At 30.3% G+C, this 21,408-nt stretch overlaps 2 protein-coding genes and 1 non-coding gene across 3 annotated transcripts; 1 reads left to right on the top strand and 2 right to left on the bottom strand.

Annotated features, from left to right (window-relative positions):
* Nucleotides 1–41: 41 nt before the first annotated feature.
* Nucleotides 42–9,449, bottom strand: LOC116413508 (myb-like protein X). The gene is made up of 16 exons (XM_052903070.1): nt 9,337–9,449; nt 8,542–8,767; nt 7,993–8,242; nt 7,125–7,222; nt 6,284–6,415; nt 5,939–6,056; nt 5,116–5,182; nt 3,666–3,727; nt 2,606–3,197; nt 2,478–2,511; nt 2,266–2,374; nt 1,636–2,206; nt 1,370–1,459; nt 1,110–1,244; nt 718–881; nt 42–152 (listed from the first exon to the last, which is right to left on the bottom strand). The coding sequence occupies exons 1-16, from the start codon at nt 9,362–9,364 to the stop codon at nt 96–98; spliced, it is 2,733 nt and encodes a 910-aa protein (XP_052759030.1). The 5' UTR covers nt 9,365–9,449; the 3' UTR covers nt 42–95.
* Nucleotides 4,372–4,490, bottom strand: LOC113511406 (5S ribosomal RNA). The gene has a single exon (XR_003402114.2). It is a non-coding gene; the product is annotated as a 5S ribosomal RNA (ribosomal RNA).
* Nucleotides 9,450–12,141: 2,692 nt separating the features above from the next.
* On the top strand, nt 12,142–21,329 carry LOC113518204 (alkaline ceramidase). The gene is made up of 5 exons (XM_026903008.3): nt 12,142–12,506; nt 13,862–14,018; nt 14,284–14,383; nt 15,968–16,105; nt 17,779–21,329. The coding sequence occupies exons 1-5, from the start codon at nt 12,414–12,416 to the stop codon at nt 18,098–18,100; spliced, it is 810 nt and encodes a 269-aa protein (XP_026758809.1). The 5' UTR covers nt 12,142–12,413; the 3' UTR covers nt 18,101–21,329.
* Nucleotides 21,330–21,408: the final 79 nt, after the last annotated feature.

The following is a 21,408-nucleotide window of genomic DNA, read 5'->3' as shown; positions in this document are numbered from 1 at the left end:
GTTTATTATTAGGTACAATAAAACTTATTGATAGGAGTATACGTGTATCTATTGCATATTGTTTTAGCTATTTCTAATTTTATTCTAATATTTGATCATAGTTTTTGTTTCATGCAACTACATTTCAGTATATTGTATTTTGCTGACCCAATCTGAAAGAAAAGATTCATATTGGTGATTTGTAATCATTACTAATTTTATCTACCCTCCTACTCCCTAGACAAAGTACAAACCGTAGACTTAGTATAACTTTATACTTTATAATCTAAGGTACAAACGAATTGAAAACGAATAGAATAGTCATCGTTAGTGAGTCCATGATGTAATTCGAGATGGCGATATGCTCTGTCTCGTCTTTCTCTCATGAATGGTAACCGAACCGATTCTATCGATGGATTCGTCTGTACCTTGTCTAGGGGAACTTGATAATACAAGTAGAATTTGTTCACAAAAGCTTCAATCGTGGCAAAACCAGTTATTTTCATTTCAAAAGGAATTTCTATGATCATTTTTTATATATCTATATAATCCCCTAATATATTGTCTATATAATCCACCATAAACCATTGAAATTCAAATTTGAAAGAGTATTTTATAAAATAAAAACAATTTTCATCAACATAAAGGATGGAATCCTGACGTAACAAATATGAAAAAAAAAATTGTTAGATATTTCCAAGTAATGCTATGTTATGAAATTAATATTTACGTACATACCTTTGTTCTGTTTTTATTATAAATAGTTTTATAAGTTTTAAGTCTTCTTTGAGCTTGTTGATTTAATTTCGTCCACAAAATTATATCTGTATCCATAGATTTTTTTAACTTAAGCCAATCTCTTGTCGTTCTTTTTATAGTATTTGAAGAATATATATTTGTTTCTGAAACCAACCATATTGGATATTGCAAGTTTTGTTGTTGTTACCTTTAAATTATGGGATAAGAAAAAAACGGTTATAATATACGGTCATAACTCTGATATACCTAGCTATTATATTAATTCCCACTTGATTGAATTTCATAATAGCGTAATTTACGATAACAATTATTTTAGTTACTATTCCATTGCGATTTTTATATAGCATCAGTTTATAGTTTAATCATCTTACCTTTTTTCTTTTTTAAGTCTATTATATTTTTGCACGCCTTCTCTACCCAAACATTCCATAAATCGAGATTGGCATTGATGTCTCTCAAATCTTTGTTCCATTTTCTTATAACGCTTTCCTTAATTTCGAGTTTTGCTGGAATAATAATATAAAATTATAACAGAGACATATGAAGAAATTGTCCTGTAAGATACAATAATATCTATACTGGAAATTTATACCATAATAGATTTAAACTAGTGTAATATGTTTGGACAAACCTCTGGACTGACGATAAAAGGAGTCTTCGCCTGGTTCACCTTTTCCCTGTTCTTTTCTCACCCAAGATGGTGCCGTGTTAAGATTGACTCCTTGTGAATATAAAGAAAATAATTTAGGTACAAAAATATTAGGTAAAAATAAAATGTTTATTTATACTCGGTCCTATTAAATATGGACCTCCCTTTTTTGAATTGCTATAAGAAACAGTCCTCAGTCATTTCCAACAAAAAAAAAAAAAAAAATATTACCAAACATTTGCACTTACTGTATTCAAATTTCGCTTCGAGTATTTTATTTGGTATGTTTTGAGTATTAAAAATTACATTATCTGTACTATTTGTGTCTCTGTCTTTATTTAAATTATCAACACGTTTATCTAAAGGATTATCTAATGTCGTTTCTTTACGAAAAGATTCGTTTATTGGTGTTGACTTCAACCCCATTTCTTTCTTGTAAGTGTTTGTTACATCGATAATTGTATCAGTAGTAGCATCGGATGTACTGTATTCAAGATTATTAGTTTTATTTGTTTTAGAGTCTCTTTTCAGAATTTCCTTATTGTTATTATTTTCTATATATTGTAAATTATTTTCTTCAAGGCTAATTTCTTTGTTCATTATACTTTCAGTCCTTTGTTCTATATGTTCAATTTTTAGTGTTTCTTGTAATCCATTCGCAATCTGTTTAGCGGTATCATCTTGCGATAGTAGTCGTTCATCGTTTTCTATTATTTTTCCCAGTGATGTTATAGATTTACTTACACTTGCACTAGCCTTCAATGTCGGCGTAGTAATATCTGCTGGCCATAGTTCGTCAGCATCACCTAAATATAAAACAGAAAATAGATGTTTAATCTATATAAATTTATTATTGAATAAATTTATATTAAATTTATATAAATTACACAGTTTCTGTTATTAAGATACTTGCTTAATAAATTTTCGTTCGGTGGTGCAAAATGAATAGGTGGTTTCCGTATTTGCTCTTTGTCACTTTTTATTTTCCTGGTAAATTTCATAAAGATCAATAAGATACTATTATTCTGAACTAGTATTATACGTAATAATATAGGTAAAATCATAGACTTACTATACCGTACTATCTTACCGATAATCATGTGTATGTGCCGGAACTTCAGTCACTGAAAAATATTATATATGTTAGTAGTAATTTATGTTAAAACAGATTAGGTGCCAATTAAAAAAAAAGGTAAAAAACAATAAATTTTAAATTACCCTTATTAGTAATTTGTATAAAGTTAACTTTTCTATTATTTTCATCATGTGACTCTTCAGAATGTATCGGAAATAGGTCACTCACGTTACTATTTTCTTGACTTTGATGAAAATTATATTCCGCATCTATATTCTCCATAATATCTTCAGGAACATCGCTATATTCGTCATTTTCATCCGCAGAATCTTTATGATCAATCAATTGGTTTGTTTGTTCAATAGATTGTTGTGAGATATTTTTCTCACCTAAATCGTGTTCTGTTTCGACTATCATGTTTTGATTTTTTGGCTCTTCAATTATTGTAATACTGTCAATTATTTTTTCTAATTCTTTAAACATGTACTCTTCAATAGTGTCTATTTCTATATCCTCTTTAATGTTATTATTATCCAACGATCCGTTGTAGCTGTCTTGTATTTTGTCAGATATATCCTGTAGCGTACCGTCATTGTTGTTAATTTTCTCGGATTCCTCCATATGATACATTAATTGTGATCCTGATAAATTTAAGTCTTTAAATAAAACTGGCGATGTTAAATTTATATCTAGTTCATTTTGTATGTTCTCCGGTAAATTTGGTTCGCAAATGTTCTAAAACGGGAAATAAATCACAAATTAGCTTCGTGGTATTTTTAATGTCTAAATTTTTTTGTTAGATGCCTATTGAACACCCTGTCCTATTAGAATTTTATTAACATGTGGACTTCTACATTTTATACAATAATATTTATAATTTTTATTTAACATTTAAATTTTTAAAGGCCACAATACTTAAACTGATGTGTTTGTAAAAAAATTAACTGTAAAATAACGGATTTTTTAAATTTTTTCTTTGTCTTAATTCTTTATGCTACGTGATATGATCTTTAATTTTAAAAGGATTTTGTTTATTCTTTTACAAATAAAGTTTATTTCCGTTAATAGTACAGCCCTCATATTGTTACGATTGAAATGCTTATATTTTATGTGCATAATTTTTACTAGATATAGACTATATATCTATATTATAGAGAACACATTAGTCGGTAATTGTAATAACATACACAATATTTAACTCACCACAACATTGTCTATCAAAATGTCAATGAAATCCAAAACTGGACCTTCTTCCTCCTCTAATTCTGAAATGTTTGAATATTTTTAATAATATATTAATAATATAATAATTAAGATACAATTTAGAATGGGATCCTTTCAAATATTATAGTTTTGAGATATAAATATAGATACATAATTAAGTTCGAATCCCATTACATTGAGCTATAGGAAGATACATTTTTTAACCTATTATTTACGAATGCATTCGATATGTACAATTTTATTAACAAACATTTAAAATAAGTAAATTCAAGCAAGTTGTTAAAGGAGGGTTGACTTCAGGCAGGTGGCAAGCTGGTGGTTGTAAAACTAAAAGACAAAGTCTTGGGTAATATGGATAAAAACATATTACGCCAATCCCAAATAATTGGGATTAAGGCAGGAAGATGATGTTTCAATAAGTAAGTTCTATAACCGTAATGGAACAAACTTCCTTCATTTTCTAATACTCATTTTTTTTAGTTATTATATCTTGCTACAAAATCCTTACTTCCTTGCTATATTATATATGTAATTTATTTTATTACCTCTTAAAGCCTTAAGTACTTAACCAATCACTATGAAATTTGGTGCATTTCACAACAAATTTACTACGATAACGTAAATATATTACATAAAGGCGATTTGATAATTTACTTTTTAAAGTGACTTCAAAAAAATAGCAAAAAGCCAACGTCACGCGGTGTTCCCAGGCGGTCACCCATCCAAGTACTGACCGCGCCCGACGTTGCTTAACTTCGGTGATCGGACGAGAACCGGTGTTTTCAACGTGGTATTGACGTTGGCAATCTGGCTCTCGAAAGTTTTGATCGCTTCACAGTAATAATTATAATCATATACGTGGTTTTTAGAAGTGGGGAAAGTAATGAAATAGACCTCATTCAGATAGCGTATTAAGATAAAACCGATTTTTAAGTTAGAATAATATATTATCTATGGTAAGATCTTGAGGAATAGAACTATGAAAACCGCATTCAATTAGATCTAATATTTTTTGCATAATACCAAAGCAAACATAGAGACCGACAGACAAAAATTTTAAAAATTGATTCGCCTTCTATTGCTGTTATTAAGACTACTACTACTTATATTTTTTTTTTATTTTCGCCATGTACTGACGTCGTCTAGTTATAATTTTATTATATTAGTAAAAGAATATTCTATTCTTCTAAAGACGCCCACAACTATAAAGCGCTTACAATACAGTCTCTCTTTACTATAATAAAGAAACAATTGTTACCATTTTTATCATGGACGCTTTTGTTAGTGTTTTCCTTCAGCTTAGTTCATCATTTATTAGTTTTAGCCCTTTAATTAGATCCCAAGGTTGTCGACATTTGACTATTCTATTAATAACATTAGATGAAATAGCGCCTAAGTAATTAGGCATACGAAATAAAATACTAATTACCTTTTAAATCTTCTTCTAGAAGCTTGTAAGAAGATTCTTCGATTATATTAGCTATCCAAGCTGCAATCTAAAACATAATTGGTCACTCTCAGTAGGAATGATTCGCACGATCATAGGTAATAAAAGTAGGTACTCTATTAATTCGTACTAAAAAAATTAAAAATAATATTTTTAATTGACGATTGGTAAGTAAATTATATCTTTATATATAATCTAAAAATATAACTCTAAGAATCGCAATGTGTACCCCGGCATAGAATAGGCCACCACTTCCTTCCCCGTGGGTGGCGTAAGAGGCGACTAAGGGAGGGCAAGAGACTGGCAGCAGTGTCCTTTTTAAAACATCTCTAAAAGCTTAACTGCGGTTGCCAACCCTCCTGCCAACCGTGGCAACTACTAGCGAAACTCTCCTTATGGGAAAGGCTTATGTTCAGCAGTGGATAGTTAATGGCTGAAATAATAATAATAAATACTTTAAGACACGCTTTTGCCTTCTGTGATGGGCACTGTCCTTCCCTTAAACACTCATATGCTCCTAAGGGGAAAGGGATTGATTAATAATAGGTACCATTGCTAACAATATACCCTGTTATGTCGTCATCTACGCGGTTTCGCTTGAAAACCATCGTAGTTGATTCTTAAATTCGTCATGATGGGTTAACTAACCTGGATGGATGAAATGGATGAAATCCTCATCTACCATCTCTCACTATTGCCTCATCAGCGTATTTTCATCTATTAAAGACTCCTACGCACCTCATCAGAGGATTTTATTGTCTGTCCTGTGCGGATAATATAAGATAAATTTAAGTCATTATTTTACCTTTTTCGACATTTCAAATTGAATTTTTTTGTTCTTGGAATTATTTATATTGCTTTTCTTTCGATGTTTTGTTAGTCTAGATATGTCACTTGAGACAATGTTTGAAATTTTCTCCAATCTGGAAGAGACATTTCCAAATGTGATTAGTAATCTAGATATTACTTATTTAAAATACTTGTATCACTTTATTTTATTTCATTTATTGTTAAAATATTGTCTTTATTTATTCACGTGACCAGTTTTGTAACATCATTCTCAGGTATAGGTACTTAAGTATAAAAAATATTAAAGAGTAGTAGATATAAGTGGCTGCCAGGAAATTATAGTTTTTATATAGATACTTACCGAGGATTTAATGTTATATTTAAGGGATTGTTGAGTTTTCGTGCAATTTTTTGACCAAACGCAATACTATAATTTTGAAAATCTGCGTTAGCAACATTCATTGTTTCATAGGTACACGTTCTTAATTCAGATCTAAAACAAAGTTTATTGTTTTATAATTCATATATCATTCGTAATAGCTGCTGCAATGATGACCTAATAAATAAATGTCCTTTGTTTAAGCTTATCTACGCTCGCACAGCCATTTTCTGGGCACGGTGACACATACAATCCGAAAGACATCATTCGTAGTGGTAGCCGTCGCCTATAAACATGAGCAGCACTATGAACATCTCCAAGTATACTGTGACGCCCCTGATACTCATTCGTAGATATTCTTGAGGACTACGATGCATCAGTACCCTTTAATTTCACTGCCATATTTTCTTTTCTTCAAACTGTTTTACGGCTGAGTCACGAGTGATACAGAGATACTTAAACAAACAACTGTTTATACAAAGTCCACCATGGATAAACTGATGATGTTTGGTGGATGGGTAAGAATACGTTACCACTTCATTTCATTTTTAGGATTTTGTTAGAAGCAAGAGATGGGAACCTGGTAATAAACTCATGGGTATATCCACCAGCAGCCCTGCAGTAGATTAATCAAGAATTAAATATGTCAAACGCTACTATACAACATATCAGCTATTAACTGTCTATTTTAGAGCATAGGCCGCCCCCATAAGGGAGGGGGGAGCAATTGGCAATCGCCAATACTTGCCACTCTTGGCAAGCGGGATCGCAACCGCAGTTAGGCTTTAAGAGAGACGCTGCTGTATATTAAATGCTACGTAACCTGTTAAATGAAGATTTTCGACGTTTGAAGCAAGTTATTGCATCTGAAATTTCAACCACCGGTTTTTCGTCCATAACTTGTCGCCTAAGTCTTTCCACCTGAAATTGCACCTGAACTAGTAACAATAAGTATTGAACTAAATTATATTTTGTGAATAGGTAAAGTGCACGCGAAAATATGTAGGTACCTACATAACAAATTACAATAAGACGTAAGCCTTTTGTTCGTAGATGACTGGTCTACTTGCTTGAAAGTTACAAGAGATTCTAAAAGAAGGATCACTATGTATGGATGATCTCCCATGGAACCCCTGGATTTTCTGTAGAATCGGGTTTTGTGTTTTAAATCAAAATTAACTCCTTGAATACTTTATAAGCAGAACGTACTGTATTTAATTGGACCCTGCAGTACGTGTTCTATTTATGAGGCCAAAAAATACGTCGAGGATTGTCCGTCATGTACATTGGCTCTTTGTCTTAGGCATAATATGTACAAAAAAATAACGTAACAAAAAAGTATAAATATGTATAAAAATTTGTAATCACTGATATTAGAGACTAGCAACTCTATTGCTAGCAAGCACAATACGCTATCATGACCACATTTATGCAGTCGTACCTGGAAACCATCGCGGTTAAATTATGGTGAATCTGTGACAAAGACTAAGTGACCTGACTTTATAATCACCTAAATATCATTATTTCTCGCCCTAGTACCCATGATTCGGTACCGCCACCATAAACTAATGGCGGGATTATATTACTCTATTCCAATATATATATATATATATATATATATATATATATATATATAAATATATATATATATATATATATATATATTTAAAACAATATTTAGGAAGTGATACCATAAATTCAGGTAACACATCACATTTATTCCTCCAGGTGTCAATGCATTGTCGCTTCGTGGGAACAGCTAACTCCGCTATCCTCATAGGGCATCTTTGTGTCCTCGTTCTTAGTTTGACAAAATTTGCCTTTGAATAACATGTTTGAGGCAAACATGTTTGTGGCGGCAAATTTGATATGTAAGCGGAATTAAATCGTGAACTGCAGGGGCTCCTTCTGATGTCAGTATAATGTCTTGATGAATATTTTCTGTAATTAGATAATTATTACCTTTATGATAATGAGAATTAAATTCGTTAATATTTACACTAAGTTTAAATCAGACATTTGAATCTATCCAGAGGCGGTGTAGTAGTAAGGCGTAAGGCCGAGGGCCGCCGCGCCGTCCGTTTTTGCGGTACGTAAGATTGTTTTTCCACTAATTTTGGTTTTTATTATAAATTTATTATTTTCTATTTCTTATTTCTGTATTATTACCTATCTATGTTATTTAATAATGCATTGTGTATGTTCAAAGTGACATCTTTATGCATCTACATCATACGAACCTGTTATACCTATTGTTTTTAGGGCATGTTGGTATTTTGATAAACTTAAGGTTGCTAATGCATTCATGTTGCGCTGGTGGAAAGACTCTTGATTTTTCTTCTCTAAGTTTCACGCCTCGATTTACTTCGTTTTCAATTGTTTGGCTGACCCAGTGATTTATGTAATCTAAATTTCTGTGATCACAAGTAGCAAGTTCCGGTTCTGTACATAGATTATCATCCATTTCTATAAGCCCGTAAATATTAAATTACTAATTATTAACTATCTATTTATACTACATAAGTATATGAAAGTATTTGCGGTTTCCACCTAAAAAAAATATTTAGGTACTCGGTTGTCGGTTCTGTGGCAGATTTGACCAACTCACTGTCCCAATTTAGCTTTAAAATTCGTTAAGCTAAATATATGTATAATTTTGATTCTCTAAAGAATTAGTTTATTTTTGGGATACAATTGTTCACAAACATAATAGTCGTTTAGAGATCCCATATGTTTTCGTTTGCTTGAGTTTCATATGTGAGTTGCAGTCAAAGAATCAATGTTTTATCTGTATTTAGATTTTACTTAGAATCTAATTAAGTGGATAGTTAGATTCTTCTTCATTTGCAGTTTTTCTGGTCTACGACTAATAAGCTACTGTAATGATTTAAAGAATATAATCAACAAAGGATGTATCATGGAACCGTGCACCACAGGTTTTCTGAATGACTAACAATCAATATTACCTATCCTATACATATATTATGAGGTTATGTTATAAGTACCTAAATAAATAATTATAACACCATAACTACCTGTTTGTGGATAAGAAGTATTAGACATTCTGTTACTCTTAAAATTTTCGCACAACTCCAAAGTTTAGTGGCAGAAAATGTGATTAGACATATAATTTGTAAAGGTTAGAGATACCTATTTAATCATTTTTAAATCACAATTGCCTATATCTATACGCCCATGACGACATTGTCATTTTAAATCACAGAGCCTCTGTGTATCTCAATACAAAAAAACCTCAAACCTAAATAATTAATTCCTCAAATTAAAGTAATAAATAATATACTAATGACATTATTGCTAGCAATATACCCTATTAGGTCGCCTTCTAAGCAGTTCCCTCTGGAATTCGTCACGAATGGCAAACCTATCATTCCTCTCTGGTGTTATACCAACATACATCTATAGTATAAGCGGGGTTACAACTCTATTATAGTTCCATAAAAAATCTTGTGAAAGCCGTGATACAAATCGATTTATGTAATATAAAATCTTAAAATACCTAAATATCTCTAGGTAGAAAATTTAAGATTTTGTTTCTTTAAACTATTTAATTATTGAACCAACATGGCATTAAACTATATTTTAAGTATATATTATTATAGATTGCAAAATAATTATTCCTCTCATACTTTACTACCTCAAAGAGCGATTCATATTTCTCGGTGACGTGTAAAGTCATGCTTCGTGTACCTCGAATAACCTTCGCCTAAAAACCCCTTCACATACCTCCCTGTACTACACCAAATCCTTTTCCAGGCTTGCTCTCAGGCTGTACGCCTATGGAACTCGATAATACCCTCTATACGGAGTACCCAGACCTTAGCTTCGTCTAGAAGACAATTCAAATTGCATTTTCTTTCACTGTAGCTACTCTATTCCTTTCTTACTTTATATCTTTTTTAATTTTACTTGATTCGTATTATTTCCTTGTGTGTATTATGTATATATTTATATGTGTATGTATATGTAGTATATATTGTTTGTTAATATAAGTAGTTAAATAAATAATATGTATTTGATGTTTTCTGTGTAATATAGGTTTTGTATTTTATGTATCTAAAAATTATTAATTCGCTACCTTACCACTTTTATATGTTCTCCTTTAACCAAACTACTACTACTGGATTTCACTTTAATTGGTTTTATGTCATTATTTATTTTTATATTTCTGGTACAATAAAAAGTTAAATAAATAAATAAATAATTATCAAATTCGATTATGACTTAGTGAAAGTAATTCTTGAAGGTATCGTAACCTATAAGAGCGTATTCGTTTTTAGAAGGCCGTTAGCATATCTGCAATTGTAGTGTTAAGGGTGTTAATGTACAGCGGTAGTAACTTATCATCAGGTGAGCAGCATGCTCGTTTGTACCCTGTACAAAATGTAGATGTCGTAATATACAAAAAATATGTATAGGCGAATTTAAAGTAATATCCTTATTGATTTTTAGTAGACGTATACCTACAGTGGATATTTAATACAGAACAGTTTAGTTTGAGGGTGCCTAAACAAGTATTATACTAGAAAACATCATTGTAACTTATCCTAGAATCTATATGATAATAATTTTGTTTCACAAAAAAAAAAGCCTTAATCTTGATTATTTAGATTTAAAAACTAAACTGCTGAACCACCTTTGTATTTCTATGGAATCAATCATCCAAGGGGAAAATATTCAGACAAGAAATTTCTAAATCGGTTGTTAAATCATCAAATTATGGGACGACAGATAGAAAAAGCTATGTTAGAAATGAAAACTTCTTCCTTTTTGGAAGTCGGTTAAATTTTTAGGGTCTCTGCCTGATAAAAAATTATTCAACAGAGTTGCGTCGTCAAGTTTGTCCATAGGCCTCAGACAAAATAAAGATATAATAAAAATAGAAATAAGATTAAATTGTAGATATTAATCAATGTATATATATATATATTTTATTTATTGCACTAAAACATACAATAATGTAGTCCATTTTTCAAACTTTTGAATGTTTTTTGAATTTTGAATACCATACTGGCCCAGATTCATGCATATTACTTGCGCGATAATGTAGTTAAATTGCAATGGGTTCCGGCTCATATTGGTATAAAGGGTAACGAAGAGGCTGATAAACTGGCAAAATCAGCAATTTCATGTGGTAAGCAACATGATATTAATCCATGCTATTCGGAAGTATTACCTAAATTCAAAAAAATATGCCAATTCCAATGGAAAGAATATTTTGATGAGCGTTCAAAAATAAAAGGTATTTGGTATAAGACAATTCAATGTGAGCCTCTTCTGATACCTTGGTTTTTAGAAAGTAAATTAAATAGAAATAAAATTAAGTTAATTTTAAGAATCAGATCTGGTCACTATCCATCAAGAAAGTTTGCATATTTAATGAAAAAAGAAAATTCACCAAATTGCATTGTCTGTGGAAAAGTTGAAGATGTGCAGCACCTATTGATGGAATGTGATAGGAACCGAAGGGAAAGGGAAACATTTTTAAAAACATTTAATATTAATAAATTTGATGTGGGGATTGTTCAGAGCATAATGCATGCTCCTACTACCAAAATTGCTTTGTGTTTAATTGAATTAGTAAATAGTATTGTTTAGTCATAATTGTAATAGTAGAAAACTTGTTTAGATTTTATGGGATTGACATGTTAAAAAACAAAAATCCCAAATTAAAGGTAGATAAAAAAAAAAAAAAAAAAAAAAAACTTTTGAATGAACGAATGTAGCTCTTTTTATATACGATTTAGCTAAATACCTGAAATTGAGTTGACAACACTGAAGTTAACTTTTATATTTGATTTAGTTAAATACGTGAAATTGATTTGGCAACACCTAATTTGACGTTTTGCCATCAAATACGATAGACGTGTTACGTGTTGTGTTTATTATTGTCTTTTTCGTCGTAAATTTATAATCGTAATTAAATTAAAAGTAGAAACAAATTGAAAGTGTAATATTAAACTATAGAAATTAGTGATGTACTGATGATTGAAAAATTATAAGCAGATGTTTTTATAGGAAATACGATTCAAGATAATATTATTATTTCAGAAATTTTTATTCGTGGTTTGGTTTGTATACAAACGAGATTACAATGTGGTCCCATTTAGAACGAGGAAGTTCTCCAGTGGATTGGTGCGAATCAAATTACTCCATATCACCGATGATTGCAGAATTCGTGAACACTGTGAGTATATTTTGCAAAGGAAGCTAATTTCTTTGTTCGCAACTAAAGCTACACACTGACAAAATGATCCTTTGTTATTATTCCGTTCTTTCTCCGGCACTCATATAATTATTGACACAGATTCTTAATATAATTAGTATTATATAATTATATGTTCCAGTCTAGATTATATTTTTAGGTAAATATAATTTATTATTTATTATCATAATTTATAAATTATGTGACATAAATTAATAAATATTAATATAGTTACAGACTATTACATATTCATACAAAGCTATTGTAATAAAATTAAGAGTGTTTATAATGAAGTATCTCAATGTCACAATTATCTGTTAATTTTCAAAAATAATTTAATAATGCTTCTGATTCTTTAATAATTTAATTTCTGATTCATTGTGTAAAAAGTGCTCTGGTAGGAAATTAATCTTGTAATAATATTCTTATAATGCTCTTATTGGAAGTTTATCTGAAAAAGTCCATATCAAAATTTGAAGTAAATAATTTTTTTAAGTAAGTTTATATGCAACATATTCTATAATTAACATTTTAGTGTGTACTTCTTAAGTACTAAGTCAGAAACAATGAAAATTTTTTTCTGACTTATTATTTCAAGACTATATTTTTTTAAATGGAGTATTAAGGAGCAACACATATTGTTTGAGCTCTTCATAATAATTAAAAATAATAATTAGTAATATTTAGTAAATAATTAGTAAATAAATTATAAATTGTTTTTAAAAATTGACAGATAATTGCATCATTGCTATACATTAGTAAGCAAAGATTTTTGGTATAAACGAAACTGTAGTTGATACAAGAACTAGAGTTATAGTGGGTAGCAATCCAAGATTATTGACAGAACATCAGTACAATAAAATAGTACAAGTTGATTATCATTATGAAAATTGCAAGCAATCATTATCAATATTCTTTCACAAAAAATGATCCTGACTAGCTTCCACCCATTCGATTTATAGATATACAGTAGAAATTTTCTATAATATACAGAGTATATATCTTGATTTTATGATTTAGTATTTTTGTTTCACACATTCCTAACTTGTAAAATTTTATTTGAACAACTAAGTTGCCCTTTAGCTGAAATTGTATTCTACTTTGGGCAATAGTATAACTATACTAAAAATGAATAATCAAAAATGCTTCAAATTAAATTTATTTGATTAAACTATACTATTCTGTTTTATTATAAAAAACAAAAAAATTTATATTTATGTAACTAACATTGCAAACTTTTTGGATCACACACAGTGCTTATATGTAGAATTGTACATTATTTTATTTATCTAAAATTATGGTGTTCAGAAAATCTAAAGTAGGTGTGTTTTTTTCAGATCAGCAATATACTATTTTTTCTATTCCCACCAGTTCTAATTCATCTATTCCAAGAGTATGCAAGGTTTGTGAACCCTGCCATAAATGTTCTCTGGGTACTATTGATGGTGGTTGGCCTTAGCTCTGCCTATTTCCATGCCACACTTAGTCTAGTTGGTAAGCTCATATTCTTTACTTAGAATGAAAATTTTAGATATACTCTAGCATAATTGGACTTTTTAAATATACCTCAACCTTCATAGATGTGTAAAATATATGTTTTTGTATGTATGTCCAATTAATTATTTTTGATTGCAAAGTAGTATTTATTTTCAATGCACAGTTTTTTACACTTTATGTATTTGAAAGCTTTTCCATTCTAACAAGTTAATTCTCTATTTATGTAGTATTATTTTTTATAGCATTATTTATCTTATTTCAGGTCAATTGCTTGATGAACTGGCCATCTTGTGGGTTTTTATGACAGCATTTGCAATGTTTTTTCCAAAGAGATATTTTCCTAATTTTTTGGGCGGAAACAGGTAATATAATCCATTAATATTCTATGATTTATTATTTAATTTATTTAATAAAATATTATGTATATATAATTTAATATTATAATTTATTCAAATATTTTAATATTTATTTCATTTTATTATTAAAAATTAATATAAAATCTTCATAGAAAGTAAAATGTAAAATAAAAAGAAAATAAGAGCAGGGGTACTCAGGTAAGGTCAGATGTAGCGTTTTTTAATACATTACACTCAAACTGCCACTAAATATTAACACATAATTATGTCCAATCCTTCAAACTGAAATTTAGCTATCAAAAGTACAGCTTCTTTGCCTCATAAATGAGTAGGACAGTGGTACCCATGATTTTTCTCCAAAAGATATTTGTATAAAGTCTCTCTCTGGAATTGACTATCATACTCTTTGTATCCAAATACATTAATATACGCATTACTGATTCACCACAGAAATACGTAACGTGAATCACACAATACAACCACGGTATAATTTTGCATTGTTTACATTGATAACAGGATTAATGTCCGTATCTTCAAGTTAACTCTCATTATATCTGTCTTCATTACTAAGCAATAGTATATTGTTCTCAAATAAAGATTCATTCAACTTTATTGGGAATGATATCATGCAACATAAGCAAATTTTGTTTCATTATTACCAACACAGCCTTGACGTCTATATTACTGCGGATAATTAGTATGTAACTAAGTACCTAGTATAAATTAGTGCAAATGTAATCATACTAAACCGGTTAAGAAGAATGTGGTAATTGAAGGCACAAGATACTAAATGTTTTGATGTATTTCAATTCAAAAATTATTTATTTTTAACAATAACATTTAGGGGGGAGGGGATTGTTAGTAATGAGGGCTTACAAATCCCATTACTAGCAATATACCCTGTCAGGTCGACCTCCACGTGGTTCCCCCAGGAAACCATCGTGCTGAATTCCTGGTGTATTCATCACGATGGGCTAACTAACCTGCCGTTTCATTCTCACCTATCACTCCTTACTGGTGCCTTGCCAGTGTATACCGTTAGTACGGGCGGAGCTACCATTTCATTTTCACCCATTAAAAAAAAAACAATAACATTTAAGTCGATAGGTACATATTTTAGACATATTAATAGATATTTGTTACTTAATAACATTTAGATGGCTGAACGGTTTTAAAACGATTAGCATGCCATTTTTAAATTATTTGTCTAGATGTTAAAAAAGTTCTTCTCTCATATATTATAAATGTGAAAGTAAGTTTGTATGTTTGTTATCTGATAGCGCCTTGACGGCTTAACCGATAACTATAAAATTTTATATGCATGTACTATATGGGTATAGTTACGTACAGAAAAGAATATGGGCTATTTTTTATCCCGATCAGTAATCATATCACAGTTACGTGGACGAAGTCGTATAAATATATATATATATATATATATGTACAAAAGTCGATTGCTTGGGTAGCTCAGGTGGGCCGTCAGCTTGTTTGCCATTCTAAGTTGTATATATATAATATATATTATTATATATACATATATTGTTCATATATATATAAATTATTAATGTAATCATTTATACGATTTTTCAGGCGGATACTGGCGTTTTATTCCAGTGTATTCTCAGTGGTGTCAACCGGTTTCCTTGTCATGCACCCGGCTGCTAATGCTTTTGCTCTAATGACTTTGGCATTACCTGCTATAGGTTTCCTGTATAAAGAGTTAAATAGGTAAGCAATATACTATAACAACCCATTAACATTCCTCTGCTGAGTACGTATCTCACCCATAAAAATTGATAGTACTTATATTGTATTCTATAAAAAAACTAGACATTTTTAGTCTGGCTATTTGTGCACTTCCCATGGAACTGAATCATTTTATTGTCCCAGGTTCTTTATAACCACTGTTAAAACATTAATAATATGCCATGAATATTCATCACTCCTGCGTATAATGAAGCGTTTTCAGCAATAAAACCAATGGACGATTGCTAAGTTATTAATAGACAATTACACACAACATCAACCAGTCACAAGGGTCGCTCATCATGACATCGCGAGAACGCCAATCATAACGCAGGAGAAAATTACATGACCTTTCAGGTTTCAAACTGTAACTTACTTGCAAAACAAACTTCAGCGCATTACATCAACGCTTCAAAATTATTTTATTTTTTATTTACCCTAGTTAAACCGCTTCAAATACTAGGTGTATTTATTCATCGTCATCATCATATCATCCGTTCATCATCAAAACGCAAACGCACATCATTAACACCACTAAAAGATAATTGCAGTGTTGAATGACTAGTTCGACATGTAATTTAGCAGCTAGATTTCCTATGGGGTCTACACATTCACTGAGAATTTTTGGAAATTCTCAAAAGATGATTCCGCTAAGACAAAGCGGTAGCAGCGGAAAACGGTTACTATTGAAAGATCTGATTCAATTTATCAAACAAATAGGTACTCCTTCACCGAAACAAGCATACTTATTCGCTAACGCAAATACTGGTATGTGGGTAAATGTTTATATAGATAGAGCGATATATAGTATTTAGAAGATTATACTTCTCTTTTGTTTATTAATATAATTGCACACATACGCGCATATAACTGGGTATAGCCCACTCCAGAATTGACTGGTGCCCACCTCAAGATTGGACCAAGTCAGGAGTATAAGTTTAAATACGTCAATTAACATGAAGTTCTCTACATGAACCCTGTCAGAGCGTTGCAAACTGTGTTATACAAAAATATTATTAATATTAAATATCAAAATTTAGAAGAAAAATAATACTCAATCATTTATAATGTATGTAAATATCAATTTTTTTTTTTTTATACAACTTAGAATGGCAAACAAGCTGACGGCCCACCTGATGGAAAGTGGTAACCGTCGCCTATAAACATAAGCAGTACCATGGACATAACAGAATATACTGTTTCGCCCATGATACCCCCCCATGCGTTGCCATTCCTGAGGACTCAGGTGTTATTCCTCTGTACCCAGTAAATTCACGCCATATCCCACCCTTCAAACCGAAACACAGCCATGCAAACACAACTGCTTCACGGTTGAAACACGAATGAGACAGAGGTACCCAAGCAATCGACTTTTGTACAAAGTCTCCCTCTGGTATTATTACTTAAAATCATCGGTATTATGGGCGAAACAGTACACTCTGTTATGTCCATGGTACTGCTCATGTCTATAAGCGACGGTTATCACTTACTATCAGGTAGCCAGTCAGCTTATTTGCTATTCTAAGTTGCATAAAAAAAGGTATAGCAGTATCAAATTCCATTGCGTGGTTTAGAAGTTAGCGAAAAACAGGCGCGCACAATGAGTTTATTTGTACTATTTAAAGATATATATAAATATACACTGATGTTTTCAGGGTGAAATGTGCCCGTGTGTACCGCTTGGGGTTGCGATGTGTGGCAGTTTGTCTGTTGGCAATGTTCTGTTGGATTATCGACCGTCTATTCTGCGACGCGTGGCTCTCCATCGACTTTCCATACATGCACGGTGTCTGGCACATTCTTATTTTCATCGCTAGCTACACGGCACTAGTTCTTTTTGCTTACTTCAATGTATCGGAAGAAAGACCAGAACAAAAGCCCCAGCTCAAATATTGGCCAAGAAATGACTTTGAATTAGGCGTCCCATACATTACTATCAAACATCCGTGTAAGAAAGACAAAGGTTTGGCTATATAAGCATTTCAATATATGTTTAAGGGTATTGGGGTATTTTTAAATAAATCTGAGTGGGTTAATAATAAGAATTAAAAAAAAATGGGTGTTTATCTTTTAGTACTAGTAATAGTGAGAGATTTAAAAAAAATGTTAATATCATAATTTTGTGGTGTTTGAAGAATGGGTGCATTGTGTGACCTAGTGCCAATCTGTGATGTAGAATGTAGTGATATGTAGTAGGTATTTATTTAGAAATATATATGTTTTGGTACATTTATTTATATATTTAAAAATGTTTTCATAAATGTGAAATTAGTATTGTATTTTGTAAAATTGCCTACCACACATATAATGTGTAGGAAGAACATGGCTATTTCTTAGAGCTCCGTAAAAAGGTTTAAAATGTAAGTAAATTTTTTATAATAAAAAAAAAATAATGCATAGCTTTACATATCGGATTCAAAATTTTAATAGACCCGAAATAATGAGTGATCTTTAAAAAAATGTAAATAGGCATATACCTAATTCAATATTGTTTTGTCACGAGATAGACAACATCTCTCATTTGCATTATCTGCAAATCGTACTACCACCGTGCCATTTTATAAACATTTCCGAATTAAATGTTAATTTTTAAACAAAATCGTACATGAACAATCTACTAAACTAATCATCATGAGCCAATACCATAACATATATACGGTGATAAAACCGATATAAATATTTATAATAAAATGTAATCTACGGGACATTTTAATGATGTATGTAAAACATGCAGTATTTGTCATATTTATACTTGGCCAATATTCAATTTTACAGTATACAAATTAGTTTTTTTTTTATAATTTATGTGATGTTAATGTTCAAAGTTTTGACAAGTACAATATTGGTTATTTATGATGATTCAATAGTTATGATATGGTGTCATATTATTGTAATGGAGGACAATATATAATTATTTTGATTTTCCTGTGGTCACTATGTATAAATGACGAGACTTTATTTAGGATCTGACTAATTATTCTAAAGGGATTATTGCAATAATGAAAATAGGATATTATTTGATCTTACAAAGTATTGGTATAGAAAAATCTCTACTTATGTATATTTATAATAACTGCTTAGAAAGTAGTTTGTAGATTAGTCATTTATTACCAAATTATTAATGTATATACCCTATTTTGAAGTTTTTAATTTTGTGATGTCAAATATATATGAGATAGAGTAATATGTACCTAGCTATATTTAAGGATATCATAAATGAGTAATTTTATAATACTTAATATAACAATTATATACTGTGTTTTAAATTTTTTGTTTTAATAGAATCGTAAAGCGATAATGTGACAGCTTGATATTTTAAAGCAGCTTTGTTATCCAATTTCCAAGGTTTATAAATATTGTTATTTGATCGCAGTAGTTTTTGGTTGTACGTAAGTTGTTAAAAATGTTCAGCCAGTATTAGTTCTCAGTCAGACTTACCAGCCATTGTCCAATTATAGAAGCTCAATTTCCATAAGAAAGGTTATAATCACACTCAGTAGTTCTTTAATAAAAATTAAACAACCAATTGGTTTGTTACTTATGAATCCATCTCTCAAAGATTCGTTCTTCCCTGACTCAGATGTTTTGTTCATAGTGGATATATTTTTATAATTAGGAGTGTGTTTAAGAAAACACGTGCCAAATTAACGCACGCGCAATTATTTATACTGGCAATTAAATCGATTCAAATTTAAAATTGTACATTTTATATTTCATATTGTGTTCTATTTTCAATTCAATAAGTAATGTTTAATAATATAGACATATATTAGTAGTTGGGACATACCCGTGAAATGTATATTAGCGTATAGTTACCATCTATCCAGGTTTTCTTGGATTTGAACTAGTATTGGTTTGGGGCTGACCAACTCTTTAAATGTAAACTCTTACACTAACTATTTCTACCAAAACGTCTGGGTTTTTAAGTTTTGTTCGGCCTTAGGTGATGGATAACAGCTCTAAATAAGCGTGGAAGTGAAATAACGATAGCACAAATTTTATTTTTAATTATAATGACTGTCTGAGTAGTTAGGATTCGCATCTCTCGTTGACATAATTTTGACATATCCAATGTGTATTTTTTTTTACCTAATTGAGTGTTGCGTTGCATTTGATCTCTAATATGATTCAGTTAAATTTCTCGATCAGTTTCGATTAATGTATAGTATTATTTTGTCAAAAGACAATAATTAAAGCATTGTGAACTTTTGTGCCAATTTTGTATTTATATAGCACATATAATGCAGTAAGTTGCAAAGATTTTTACACGAGTTAATCACAGGTTACAATTTTAACTAGTTCCACTCAAAATTGACAAGTTAGTTAATTTATCAGCATACATCTATTAACAAATTGTAATAAATATTGTTGAGAGATTTTAAATAGGCACAAGTGTTTTTATTTATAGTTTTCTTTGTCCTTTTTTTCTTTAGGCTAATCCGTAATAAATCGTTAATTTCAAATGATACTAGACTGGGTTTATTTAGTTCATTTACGTTAAATAAATCATAGAGGTATGGGTAGTGCATAACAATTACGTAAAATTAAGTAAAATAGTAATAAAAAAGAATAAGATTATAAACTAAAATCTACCAGATACCTACTATATTTCTGAGTCATGAATGATAGCGTTTACACTTTTACATAATTTAAGAATATACCGATCTTAGAAACTGCGAATGCACCGTAGGTACCGACTTATAAATAATTATTTTTAATAATGTGACAGATACAAAATTATATAATTTTAATATACTTTTAAAACTTAATGTACGAATTCAAAACTATTATCTAATCACGAATTCACGAAACTTGTTGATTTATAAGGATTAATATTTTCGATTCTAAAATTTGTAGACGGTCAAAAAATACAACAAAAATGTAAAAATGGGCCGTCAGTTTGTTTGCCATTCTAAGTTGTATAAAAAAAAAATTAATGCAAGGATTTTTCTAAATTCTTACTGGATCGAGAATAAAGGAGTTTCTCTTGAATAAAGTCACTGAAAATAGAAACCAGGTAGCAGAAATTAGTATTGTTTAATATAAATAAGTATTTATTGGAGTCATGAATATTCTAATTATTCATTTGGAAAACTCAAAATTTGTATGCATAATGATTGTACATAATTTTTGCAGAATGCTATTTTGTTTGTTTTTTTTTTTTGTGGGCTTTTGAATACATTTAATAAATTAATATTTGGTTTAATATTATATTGTTTTATTAAAATGTTATTACCTAATTTCCTCTTCGGTTTATATAAGAGTCGCAACAAGGGACGCATCGA

Source organism: Galleria mellonella, unplaced genomic scaffold (assembly GCF_026898425.1).
Source record: "Galleria mellonella isolate WM207_F2 unplaced genomic scaffold, CSIRO_AGI_GalMel_v1 utg132, whole genome shotgun sequence".
Classification (NCBI taxonomy): domain Eukaryota; kingdom Metazoa; phylum Arthropoda; class Insecta; order Lepidoptera; family Pyralidae; genus Galleria; species Galleria mellonella.
This window is presented reverse-complemented; position numbering and strand designations above follow the sequence as displayed.

What these genes read in the sequence shown, in the direction of transcription:
- LOC116413508 (XM_052903070.1), bottom strand. Translation starts at nt 9,364, where the DNA reads ATGTCTAATACTTCTTATCCACAAACAG. An exon ending in TCTAGAAGAAGATTTAAAAG is followed by an intron (nt 3,728 to 5,115) that starts GTAATTAGTATT and finishes CAAACATTTCAG; the next exon opens with AATTAGAGGAGGAAGAAGGT. An exon ending in TTTTGATAGACAATGTTGTG is followed by an intron (nt 3,198 to 3,665) that starts GTGAGTTAAATA and finishes TTCCCGTTTTAG; the next exon opens with AACATTTGCGAACCAAATTT.
- LOC113518204 (XM_026903008.3), top strand. Translation starts at nt 12,414, where the DNA reads ATGTGGTCCCATTTAGAACGAGGAAGTTCTCCAGTGGATTGGTGCGAA. An exon ending in TTGCAGAATTCGTGAACACT is followed by an intron (nt 12,507 to 13,861) that starts GTGAGTATATTT and finishes TGTTTTTTTCAG; the next exon opens with ATCAGCAATATACTATTTTT. An exon ending in TGCCACACTTAGTCTAGTTG is followed by an intron (nt 14,019 to 14,283) that starts GTAAGCTCATAT and finishes ATCTTATTTCAG; the next exon opens with GTCAATTGCTTGATGAACTG.